Source organism: Mobula hypostoma, chromosome 1 (genome assembly GCF_963921235.1).
Source record: "Mobula hypostoma chromosome 1, sMobHyp1.1, whole genome shotgun sequence".
NCBI lineage: Eukaryota > Metazoa > Chordata > Chondrichthyes > Myliobatiformes > Myliobatidae > Mobula > Mobula hypostoma.
In genome coordinates this window covers 16,582,853-16,595,993 of record NC_086097.1, presented here as the reverse complement: position 1 = coordinate 16,595,993, position 13,141 = coordinate 16,582,853, and the positions used below count along the sequence as shown (strand labels likewise).

Here is a 13,141-nt window from a genome sequence, read left to right as displayed (position 1 = left end):
TGATAAAAAATATAGTTGTGTAATGTGCAAAATATAATCATAACAGAAGCTATTGAGAAAACCCAGAATTTTGCTTTCAGTTACCAAATAGTTCAGCAGATTTATTTTCTCCCAGATCCTCTGAGGTTTACTACTTAGTGATATATGAGAACATCAAAAGTTTTGTTTCTCTCACAATATTGTCACCGTTTTCAAGAAAAGGTGCAGGTAATCTTCCCCTCAAGCTTCAAGCAACAATTTGGGCAATTAGACATTGATCCCAAAGGAAGTTACAGTGTCAGAGCATCATTACAAGTGCACAGATATGCCTCAAACATTCTAACACTTCCCCGGCTATAGGTTGACTCATTATAGAGCCTAATGGCCACGGATAAGATTGACCTTATATTGTACTCTTTGGAGCAGTGCAGTTGTCTTAGTCTGTTATTCAAACTGCTCCTCTGTTCAGCCAAGGTAGCATGCAGAGGGTGAGAGGGTGGTCCAGAATCGCCAGTGTTTTCTGTAGGGTCCTTTGTTCTACCATAGCCTCCAGTTTGTCCAGTCTGACTCCTATAACAGATCTAGCCTTTTCAATCAGGTTATTGAGCCTGTTGGCATCACCCATGTTGATGCCATTGCCCCAGCACACCGCCGCATAGAAGATTATACTGGTGACAACAGGCTGGTAGAATATATGAAGGAGGGGCCTGCATACTCTAAAGGACCTCAGACTCCTCAGGAAGTGGAGGAAACTATGGCCCTTCTTGTACATAGCCTCTGTATTGGTGCTCCACTCAACTCTGTCATCCAAGTGCACCCCTGGCACTTGTAGGCCCTCACCATTAATAGTAACAAGGAGCAGTGCAGGCTTAGTTTCCTGAAGTCCATCACCATCTTCCTTGTCTTACTGATGTGGAGCTGCAGATGATTCAGCTTGCACTATTTGACAAAGTCCTCCACTAGGGCCCTGTATTGATTCTCCCATCCTCCCTTAAAACAGCCAACTATTGCTGAGTCATCAGAGAATTTCTGCAGATGACATGACTCGGTGCTGTTTCAAAAGTCCGGGGCGTCACGTGATGACGTGGGATTGAGACGTATAAATCCAGCTCTCCTGCAACAAATCAGTAAAGTACCGTTTAAACAAAACAAAGTTGATAAATATTTTCTGAAAACTAGTTATAAACTTTGTAAGACTACTTTACGATATGCCTCCTAAACCGCAACAAAAGAAGTCTGCTGTTGCGAAGCAGCCGCGAGAGGGGAAGAGAAAAGGGCCTACTGCAACAATGGAGCCTCGGACTCAGGTTGGATCTCCTTCGGTAGAACAGGGAGCAATGGCGGTGGTAACGGTTTCTCCGAAGAAGATACCGGAAATGCGCATGCGCAAAGAAGAGTGCACGCGCAAATCGACACAACGCAAACTACAAGAACCGACAGCCACTGCAATTGAAAATGACTCAGAGTCAGAATTGGATTCTGCAGAGAACACAGATGAAGAAGAGGAGGAAGAATTGGAAACGATTGGAAATAAAGGAGATGATAGAGACATAAGAGAGGCTATATTGCAATTAACGGCTGAACTAAGAAAAGTAAGAGAAGAGCTTAGAGATACGAAGATGTGCTATAATAAAGTTATGGAAAGACAGGACAAAATGGATAAGGAGCTTCAGAAGATGGAAAGAGCAATGGGGCATATGAATGATAGAGTGGAAAAAACAGAAAATGATCTGCTTGTCTGGAACTCGGAAAGAAATCGACTCTTAGAGAAAATGGACATGTTGGAAAATTTCAGTAGATGTAATAATATTAAAATTGTTGGTCTTAAAGAAGGTACGGAGGGAGAAAAACCAATAGAATTTTTTCAAAGATGGATCCCGGATGTTTTGCAAATGGAAGAGGAGGTTCGACCAATTGAAATTGAGCGGGCACATAGAGCTCTAAGACCAAAACCAAAAGATGACCAATATCCATGATCGATTTTAATAAAATTCTTAATGTCAAGACAAGGAAAGGATTCTACAGGCAGCTGCTCGAGCTGCCAAGGATAGAAAAGGGCCATTGATGATTAAAGAGAACAAAGTTTTTTTCTACCCTGATATAAGTTATGAACTTTTGAAGAGAAGGAAGAAATTTAATCCAGTGAAAAAAACCCTATGGGATCATGGTTATCAATTTATACTGCGTTATCCTGAAACCTTTAAGATTTTTTTGCCTGGTGGAGAAAAAAGATTTTTTGATGACTACCAGAAAGCAGAGCAGTTTGTGCGAGATTCTCTGAATATTCACCAGATACAAGAACAAATCCAGGGGAGCGAGATAGATTGAAGATGAAGATTGGGTTAAAGAATGGACTTGTTGGATTTTTGAAGCTGGATGAATGTATAAATATATTATTAATTATACGAGGTGGGTAAGAAAGGTTAAAACTGGAGGAATATTAGTTGGGAATAGTAACACTAATTTTGTCTATATATATATAATTTTTTTTGTTGCGGGGGAGCTGGAAGAAGCACTGATCAATTGCTACGCTAATCATGTGTGCAAGCGTGGCTTTTGCCACGACCCGTAAAATGGAGGGGGTAGTGTTGTGTATCTTTTCATTCACAACATTAGTGGGGGGTATTTTTTCTTTTTTTGTATTTCTTTTTTTTTTCTTTTTGCCTGGAAGGTTGGGAGGGAAACACATAGCAACATGGTGAAGTTTAAAGAGATTCCCCAGGGAACTATGAGAGTTGAGAAGATAAGTAATGTTTTAGATTGGAGTAACTTTGTTAAGAATAATGACTAATTTATTGAATTTTTTGAGTTTTAATGTTAATGGGCTTAATGGACCAGTGAAAAGAAAAAGAATCTTAACGCATATTAAAAAAATGAAGATAGATTTAGCTTTTTTACAGGAAACGCACCTAACAGAAACAGAACATCAGAAACTAAAGAGAGATTGGGTGGGTAGTGTTGTTGCAGCTACATTTAATTCAAAAGCGAGGGGAGTAGCAATTTTGATCAATAAAACGTTACCAATTAGAATACAAAATGTAATAACTGATTCTGCGGGGAGTTATGTGATTATACATTGTCAACTTTTTTCTGAACTATGGACTTTTATGAATATTTATGCACCAAACGAAAATAATGCAAAATTCATACAAGAAGCTTTTCTGAATTTGGCAGATGCACATGAAAAAATATTAATTGGAGGAGACTTTAATTTTTGCTTAGACCCTGTCTTAGATAGATCAACCAAGGCTGTTATAAAATCGAGGGTAGTAAATTTAACTTTATCAATGATGAAGGATTTAAATTTGATTGATATATGGAGAAGAATCAGTCCTAAAGAAAGAGATTATTCATTCTATTCCCATAGACATAAAACTTACTCAAGGATAGATTTTTTTCTATTATCAATGCATATTCAACACAGAGTGAAAAATATGGAATATAAAGCAAGAATATTATCAGATCATTCCCCTTTATTAATGACAATAATAATGGCTGATAAGGAAGAAGTGGCTTATAGATGGAGATTTAATTCAACATTATTAAAACGTCAAGATTTTTGTGATCTTATGAAAAAGCAGATTCAATTTTTTTTGGATACAAATTTTCATTCAGTGGATGATAAATTTATATTATGGGATGCGATGAAAGCATATCTTAGGGGCCAGATAATAAGTTATACGTCTAAAATTAAGAAAGAATATATGGCAGAACTAGATCAATTGGAAAAAGAGATTACAAAAATAGAAAAAGAATCTCAAAGATATATGTCAGAAGAAAAACGAAGACGACTTGTCAGTAAGAAGTTACTATATAATACGCTTCAGACATATAGAATGGAAAAAGCAATTATAAGAACTAAACAAAGGTATTATGAGTTAGGTGAGAGAGCACATAAAATTCTTGCCTGGCAGTTGAAAACAGAACAAGCTTCCAAAACAATAAATGCAATTAGAACAAGGGCAAATAAAATATCTTATAAACCTCTTGAAATAAATGAAACCTTTAAAAATTTCTATTCTGAATTATATCAATCAGAATCCCAAAATGATGTTAATGAGATAGAAAGGTTTTTATCACAAGTTTCTCTTCCAAAATTGAATTTGGAAGAACAGAAGGGATTAGATATGCCTTTTACATTAAAAGAAGTTGAAGAAGCTTTAGGATCACTCCAAAGTAATAAATCTCCAGGAGAAGATGTTTTTCCACTTGAATTTTATAAAAAATTTAAAGATTTATTATTTCCTCTTTTTATGAAACTAATACGTCAAGCAGAAAAAATACATAAACTTCCAGAATCTTTTTCAACAGCGATTGTAATAGCATTGCCAAAAAAAGACAGAGATCCTATGAAACCAACATCATACAGGCCTATTTCTTTATTGAATATGGATTATAAAATAATAGCAAAAATTTTATCGAATAGATTATCTAAATATTTACCAAAATTAATACATATGGATCAAACAGGATTTATTAAAAATAGACAATTGGCAGATAATGTAACCCGGCTACTCAGTATAATTCATTTGGCACAAAAAAGGGACGAGAAGAGTATAGTAGTAGCTTTGGATGCAGAAAAAGCATTTGATAGATTAGAATGGGATTTTTTATTTAAAGTATTAGAAAAATATGGATTAGGAACATCTTTTATAAATTGGATTAAAACTTTAAATTCTAACCCTAAAGCTAAAGTAGTGACAAACTCTCAAATTTCAACACCATTCCAGTTAAAAAGGTCAACTAGACAAGGTTGTCCATTATCACCTGCTTTATTTGTGCTGGCGATAGAGCCATTAGCAGAACTAATCAGAATTGATCCAGATATTATGGGTTTTAGAGTTAATCAGGAGGAATATAAAATTAATCTTTTTGCTGATGATGTTTTGCTCTACTTAACAAACCCACAACATTCGTTACATAAATTATCTTCTAGATTGGATGAATATGGGAAGGTATCAGGTTACAAAATAAATTGGGATAAAAGTGAAATTTTACCTCTCACTAAAGGAGACTATAGTCAATGTCGATTCGTAACCCAATTTAGATGGCTGGTAAATGGTATAAAATATTTAGGTATAAGACTTGATAATGATGTAAAGAATTTATATAAATTTAATTATTTACCACTATTGAAAAAAATTCAAGAAGATTTTGACAAATGGATGATACTACCAATAACATTAGTAGGTAGAGTCTATGTTGTAAAAATGAATATGTTTCCTAGATTGCAGTATTTGTTTCAAACATTACCAATACAACTGCCACAGAAATTTTTTCAAGAGTTAAATAAATGTGTGAGAAAATTTCTTTGGAAAGGTAAAATGTCAAGAATATCATTGGAAAAATTGACATGTAAATTTGGGTTAGGAGGGTTACAACTTCCAAACTTTAAAAACTATTATAAAGCAAATCAACTTAGATTTATTGCATCTTTCTTCGATGATCGAAAACCAGCATGGATTAAAATAGAACTAGACAAGATAGGAGAAAATAGACCTGAAGATTTTATATATAAATGGGAATCTAAATGGATACGGGAAAAGAAAGAATCTCCTATATTAACACATTTGATTGATCTATGGAATAAGATAAATGTTGATAATGAAACACAGAATGAAACACATCTCTATTAGCAAGGAGACCTTTGTTCCAAAACAGACTTATTCCTTTTTGCAATGGACAATCAACTTTTATATAATTGGTACCAAAAAGGGATTAAATTTATAGGAGATTGTTTTGAACAAGGTATATTGATGTCATTTGAACAATTAAAGGATAATTATAAAATATCAAATAATACTTTCTTTTGTTACTTTCCATTAAGGGCTTACTTAAAAGGTAAGCTGGGTCAAACAATGTTTTTGCCAAAACCTAATGAAATTGAAATTTTAATTCAAAAAGGGAAAATTAAAAAATTTATTTCTTGTATGTATAATTTGATTCAAGAACAGACAATTAAACAAGGAACCCATAAGTCAAAGCAAAAATGGGAAACAGATTTGAATATTAATATTGATGAAACAAATTGGTCAAGACTCTGTCTTGACAGTATGACAAATATAATAAATGTTCGACTTAGATTAGTACAATATAATTTTTTACACCAATTATATATTACACCACAAAAAATAAATAGATTAAATTCAAATCTATCTGATAATGCTTTCGGTGTAATCAAGAAATTGCTACTTTTTTACATTCTACTTGGTCTTGTTTTAAAATTCAACCTTTTTGGATAAATTTAAGAGTCTTATTGGAACAAATTACTGGAACTCAACTTCCACATAACCCTGTATTATTTCTATTAGGTGATATTGAAGGGATAAAACCGAAATTTAAATTGAATAAATATCAGAAAGAATTTATAAAAATTGCATTGGCAGTAGCTGAGAAGACTATAGCAGTTACTTGGAAATCTGATTCGTATTTAAGTATGGATCGTTGGAATAATGAAATGGCTAGTTCTATTCCACTCGAAAAAATTACTTATAATTTAAGAGATAAATATGTAACATTTTTGAATATTTGGCGCCCTTATTTACAAAAGATAGGGTGGCATATTTAAGTGCTCCGATAAAGACTTTGGTCCCTTGGGGAAAGTAACGAATAATTATACCAAATTTATTTTGAATCCCATGGAGCATGTCGAAACCTTCCAATACCCAGGCGGTTCTTTCTTTTTTTTTCTCTTTTCTTTCTTTTTAGGCAGGACTATATATGGGGGGGGGAGGGTTAAGGGGAGGGGGGAGAGTAGTTTTTATCTTTTCATGTATTCTTTTTGAAAACTCAATAAAAATTATATTACGAGGCTGCACAAGTTGTGGTCTGCCAGTCAGAAAGTCCATTATCCAGGATATAATGGAAGTGCCAACCTGTATTGAAGGGAGCTTTTCCCCCAGCAATGAAGGCTGTATGGTATTGTAGGCACTTGAGAAATCAAAAAAATATGATCGTCACAGTGCTGCCCTGCTTATCCAAATGGGAGAAGGCTCTGTTCAGCAAGTAGATGACAGCATCTTCGACTCCACTGTGCTCCTAGTAAGCAAACTGCAGGGGATCGAGGGCTAATCTGACCAGGGTTCAAGAGGTGAGACAGGACCAGCCTCTTGGGACTTCATAATGTGTGAAGTCAGGGCTGCTGGGAGGTAGCCTTTCAAGACTTTCTAATGACACCTTCTTGGCTACTGGGACCACACATGATGTTTTCCACACAGTCAGGACCCTTAGTCTACCTTTCTTGGTTCATTGTTTTTGGTTTATTTTCTGTTTTTTTTAACACTCCAATTCCTCAGTTTAAAGTCCCATTTATCCTTTCCACCAAGAACTCCCCTTTCTCTCTTACTTCAGGTAAACAGGTTCCAGCGGTGTTGCTTCTTTGTGTATCTCTGCCCTTGTTGCATGAAATAGAACCTTTCACACCACTCCTTTAGCCTACCTATTGAAGTTTTCTTATGGTCCAGTACCATTTCAGGTTATAGCTCTTGTGGAGATGTTTAATAATTAATATAATGGAATTTGCTGCTATCCAAAGCAGGGTTAGTGACCTGTGCTTTTCTGTTGTTATCTCTTTTTCTCCAATATTTAAGACTTCGTGATACAAGAGACTGCAGATACTAGAATGCTTCTGATGTTTTTTTTTCAAAACATCAACAATACTTTTTGCAGTCCAGACGCATAACTCGTATAAATTAATCTACATTGTTTATGTTTTATATTTTTGTTCTTTAAAAGGGTAGAACATTGACTTTCATCAGGGACTAAAACTCTGAATCAGGGGTTTCAACCAGGGGTCCACAGACCCTTTGCTTAATGGTATTGGTCCATGTCGTAAATAAGGTTGTGATCTCCTGCTCTGATTAAATGTTTAAACCTCAAGCTTGAGTGAACCACTACAAGTCTTGCAGTCATTACTCTCTGCACCAAATTCCTCTGACTAAATTTTCAATTTTACACACTGTGGCTTTTCACTCTCTTTAAAAACCCACCATGTGGCCAATAAATGGCAAAAGTTTACAATAAGAACATATATACACTACGAGGTAATATACATGAAAATGTAATTGTTTTAATGCTTCTGATGAAGGAATACTCTGTATATGATGCCTCCAGATAAGTTAGCAGTGGTTCCATTTGGAGAAAATAAATTAGAATTGAACTTGGGATTGGAATTGCTTTAGTATTGCCACATGTACTGAAATACAGTGAAAAGTTTCTCTTGCATACCGTTCATCCAGAAGAAGTCATTATACTGTGCATTGCGGAAGAGCAGGTAAGACATTAACAGAATGCAGAATAAATCGTAAATGCTGCAGAGAAATTGCAGTATAGGTAAACAATAAGGTGCAAGATCATAACGAGGCAGATTGCAAAGTCAGGAGTCCATCTTAATATACCAGGGAACCATTTTATAGTCCTTATAACAGCAGGCAGCAGTACAGTGCAATACGTAATAATTTAAAGCCATAAATTACAATAAGAAATAAATTATGAAAATAAATAAGTAGTGTAAAAATAATGAGGTAGTGTACCTGGGTTAATTGTCCATTCAGCAATCTGATGGCAGACATGAAGAAGCTGTTGCTAAGATGTTGAGTGTGTCTTCAGGCTCCTGTATCCCCTGCTTCATGGTGGTAATATGAAGAAGGCATGTCCTGGGTGATGGGGATCCTTAATGATGGATGCTGTCTTTTTGAGGCTTTTTGACGAATGAAGAGAACACTAGTTTACCGTGCAACATCATTTGTTCGTTGTTTCTATCTTGATTATACCTCTTCCCTCTGTCTCCTGTAAAAATGCCATTCCATCCCCTTTCTCAGTTCCTTCATCTCCAGCGCACTTAGTTTGAGAATGAGACATTCCTTTCCCGACATCAGCGATGTCCTCCAGCGGTTATCCTGCCTCCACCTTCATCTCCTCCATTGCCCGGACATCCACCCTCACTTCATCTCCTGCCCCCTAATAGGGATAGAGTAACTCCTGTCTTCACCTACCACCCCATGAGTCTCCTCCTGCCACCCCATGAGTCTCCTCATCCAGCACATCAATATCCACAACTTTTGCCATTTTTAACAGAATGATACCATCAAATGCAACTTTGCCTACCCCTACTCTCCGCTTTCCACAGGGTTTGCTCTCTCTGTGATTCCATTGTCAATTTGTCCTTACCCACTAATCTCTCTCCTGGCATTTATCCTTGCAAGCAGAAGAAATGCTACACCTACCAATTAATCTCCTCCCTCAACTCCGTTTAAGGCCCAAACAATCCTTCCAGCTGAGGCAACACGTCACCTGTGAATCTTTTGAGGTTGTTTGCTATATCCGGTGCTCTCAATGTGGTCTCCACATTGGTGGGCAGACTGCTTTGTCAAGCACCTTCACTCCATCTGCAAAAAAACAGGATTTCCTGATGGCCAGTCTTTTCTCCTCACTTGTCTTATCACTTCCGCCAATGCCTCTCTTCCTTTCTTCCATGGTCCAATTTCTTCTCCTATCAGAATCTTTCTTCTCCAGTCCTTTACATTTTCTATCACCAGCCTCTTACTTCAACCCCCCCTCCTTCCCAAATCACCTGGCTTCACCCTTCCCCTCTCCCCACCTTATTCTGGTCCTGGTGAAGAGTCTCATTCTGAAATGTTGACTGTTTATTCATTTCCATAGATGTGGCCTGACCTGCTGAATTCATCTAGCATTTTATGGGTGTTGCTCTGGATTTCCAGCATCTGCAGAAAATCTCTTGTGTTTATCATTTGTTTCTGATGGCACCCAGATGATTGCATCATTCACCATTTAAAAATTGTTTGGCCATGTTTCCCAGTTCAATCTGGTTCTTTAATGGGACTAACACTGAGACTTTTTTTTTGTGATCAAAACTCCAAGCAAAGACTTTCACTATTGCAAAACTGCAAATTGCACATTATATAAGTAAGCAATAATTAATCTGATTCTGAAACTCCCTAAATTCAGTTTAGGAAATGTGATTTCTAGGATGATCTGAAATGTGGAAGCTTGATTTGCAGAAGCCTATCAACACAGCATGATTGTGCTTTATGTTGATGAACTATGGATGAAGAAGATTGGTATGACCATGGTGAAGTTATTATTGGCCAGTTGTGTTCAGCCACAGTATTAAGCAATGATGCAGCTGTAATTTGGATGTTCCAGAGAGTTATTTGATATTCTGACCAGCTTCCTGATATATACAGGATAACACCTTTCCTTTCAGGGGTGTTTTGATTTACTTTTAGATACTAATGGGACAAAAAGCAGGGGAAAACATTGCCTTTGCATATCACTTTAATTACAGATACTTAAGAAACCTTTCATTGGTGACATGAACTTTAAAAGCAAGCTATTTACCCAAAAAGGAATTCATTAGAGTTTTTAGCACATTTGATACTTATCTGTAAGAGAAGTAGAACATTTACATTTATTGCCCCACCCTCAGCCATACTGGGTTCTCTGGCATATTTTTCGACTGCCCTCAAGAAAGGTGTTGGAAGAACACACACCAATCATCATTGAGGGGTCAGCAGTGGAAAGAGCATCACCATCTCAAAGGATCTTTCCTGGGCTTAACATATTGATACAATCATGACTGCGGCACACAGGGGCTCTACTTAATTAGGAGTTTGAGGAGGTTTGGTACATCACCAAAGACTAGTAAATTTCCACTTAAGTAACCTGGAAAGCCTTCTGACTGGTTGCATCACTCTCTGGTACAGAGTGCCAAGTGACAGCTCCATCATGGGTGCAAACCCATGGGTAGAGGACATGTTCCAAAGTTGGTGCCTTTAAGAAGGAGATATCCATCATTAAGAACCCTCATTATCCAGAACATGCTATCTTCTCAATGCTACCATCAGGGATGAAGTAAAGGAGCCTGAACACACTACCTTCTAGGAACAGTTTCTTCACCTCTGCTGTCAGATTTCTGAATGGTTCATGAACACTTCCTCTTTTGCACTATTTATTTATTTAGTTTATATTTAATTTATAGTAACTTGTTATGCCTATATTGTACTGCTGCCACAAAACAACAAATTTCATGACATGTCAGTGACAATAAACCTGATTCTGAAGTCTGTATTGCTTTTCTTGTGCTTGAAGCAAGACAGATATTTCACCCATGAAATAAAATTTCTAGTCTAAGTCACTACGGTTATATTTGTTATACCTGTAGCTTTCTGTTATGAATGCAACTGTCTCCTTCACCAGAATTAAACCCAGTGATTGAACTTTTTTTCTTGTACTTCAGTGAGTTACAGGAGATTGGCAAAACTGATTCTACTGGAATGCCTCCAGTAATTCAAGACTACCAAAACTCTAAAACTGGTAAAGACTTTTACAAGGTAAGAGGATATCCAGCTAACACTGAGAAAAAATGAATGATAGAGCATTTGAGTTGTCTATGGCAATCACATGAAAAAGTGCAGCAGCATTTGAAAGATAGTTGCCTTTTTTTTTGCTTTGTTATCCTTAAGGGGACAAGAGAGACCAGGTCTGCTTGAAGGATTACTGAAGAGATTGTGGAGGCATTTACAGTAATTAAAGAATCATTACAGTCAGGAATGGTTCCATCTCAGTCCAAGGAGGAAAAAGACAAGAAATAATAGGCCAGTTAGCCTAACTTAAGTGGTTGGTAAAATTTTAGAGTCCATTATTAAGGATGAAATCCTAGGATATCTGGAAGCATATGATAGAATAGGCCAAAGTCAGCATTGTTTCCTTAAGGGGAGATCTTGCCTGACAAATACGTTGGAATTCTTAGAGCAAGTAGCAAGCAGGATAACCAAAGCAGAGTTGGTGGATGTTGTTAATTTGGATTTTCTGAAGGCCTTTGACAAAGTGCCGCACATGAGCCACGGTATTACAGAAGAAATATTGGCATGGATAGAACATTATCTGACTAGCGGAAGGCAAAGTATGGAACAACAGGCTTTTTCAGGTTAGCTGCCAAAGACTAATGGTGTTCCACAAGGGTCGGTGTTGGATTCGATATCATTCATGTTATATGTTAATGACCCTGATGACCGAATTGATGGTTTTGTGACAAAGTTTGTGACTGGTACAAAGATAGTTGGAGGGGAAGGGGATCCGCAGAAGGGCTTAGACAGATTTGGAGAATGGTCAAGGAAGTGGCAGATGGAAAACATTGCAGGGAAGTGTATGGTCATGCACGTCGGTAGACGGGACAAAGGCACTGATTATTTTTGAAAAGAGGAGTGATCTCAGAAATCAGAAGTGGAAAGAAGCTTTCGTGTCCTAGTGCAGAATTCCCTAAAGGTTAATTTGCAGGTTGAGTTAGTGAGGAAGACAAATGCAATACAGGTCCACAATCCCTTATCCGAAATTCTGAAATCCGAAAACAGAAGTTTTTTTCGTGGAGCGTGTCATTTGGCACGCCAACAGCTGACGTCATTCAGGTGTGACGTGGCAGCACTAGCAGAGGCCGCCAGATGTCGGTTGTGGCTCAGCGCTCGTTCTGGTTATACGTGCATTTGCTGTTCGCTGATATTTTGTGTTCACTGTTGACTTGATGTTTAATTTCACTGTGAAAATGTCAAAAAGAGCTGCATATACCCCTATGGGTAACAATGAGATTATGGCAGTTTACTCAGTTTAAGAGAGATTGCTTAGACAAAAACCTATGTTAATCAGATGACACTTGAAGAAGTCTTTAAAAACGTCGTCTGTCGTAGAGCTGCTTCATAAATTGAGAATCCTGTTCCTGGCTCATCAGGTACCTGTAGAGTATTTAGCTTAGTTTGAACCTGTATATGCCCTAGAGTATTGACGTTCTATATTTATTCCAATAAGTCAAAAAGAGCGTGGATTGGGAAAACCCGGAAGTTCTCTCTCCAGCACCTGTTGTTTGAGCACGTAGACTTTTTTCTTGTCATTATTCCCTAAATAATACAGTATAACAACTATTTACATAGCATTTACATTGTATTAGGTATTATAAGTAATCTAGAGATGATTTAAAGTATATGGGAGGATGTGCCTAGGTCCAGAGCTCCCCTGGGTCCTAAAGTCCACCTGCACTGAGACAGGTTAATTATCAATATAATTATCAATTTTCTGAAATCTGAAAAATTCTGAATTCCGAAATGCAGCTGGACCCAAGGATTTCAGATAAGGGATTGTGGATCTGTATTAT

At 36.9% G+C, this 13,141-nt stretch overlaps 1 protein-coding gene across 2 annotated transcripts in view; it reads left to right on the top strand.

The window, feature by feature from the left end:
* Positions 1–13,141, top strand: part of LOC134344335 (YLP motif-containing protein 1-like) — a 123,204-nt gene that overhangs the window by 52,634 nt on the left and 57,429 nt on the right. For both annotated transcript variants that reach the window (XM_063043945.1, XM_063043937.1), the window contains exon 7: positions 11,237–11,330. In XM_063043945.1, coding sequence (XP_062900015.1) covers positions 11,237–11,330 — 94 coding nt within the window. The remainder of the gene's footprint in view (positions 1–11,236; positions 11,331–13,141) is intronic.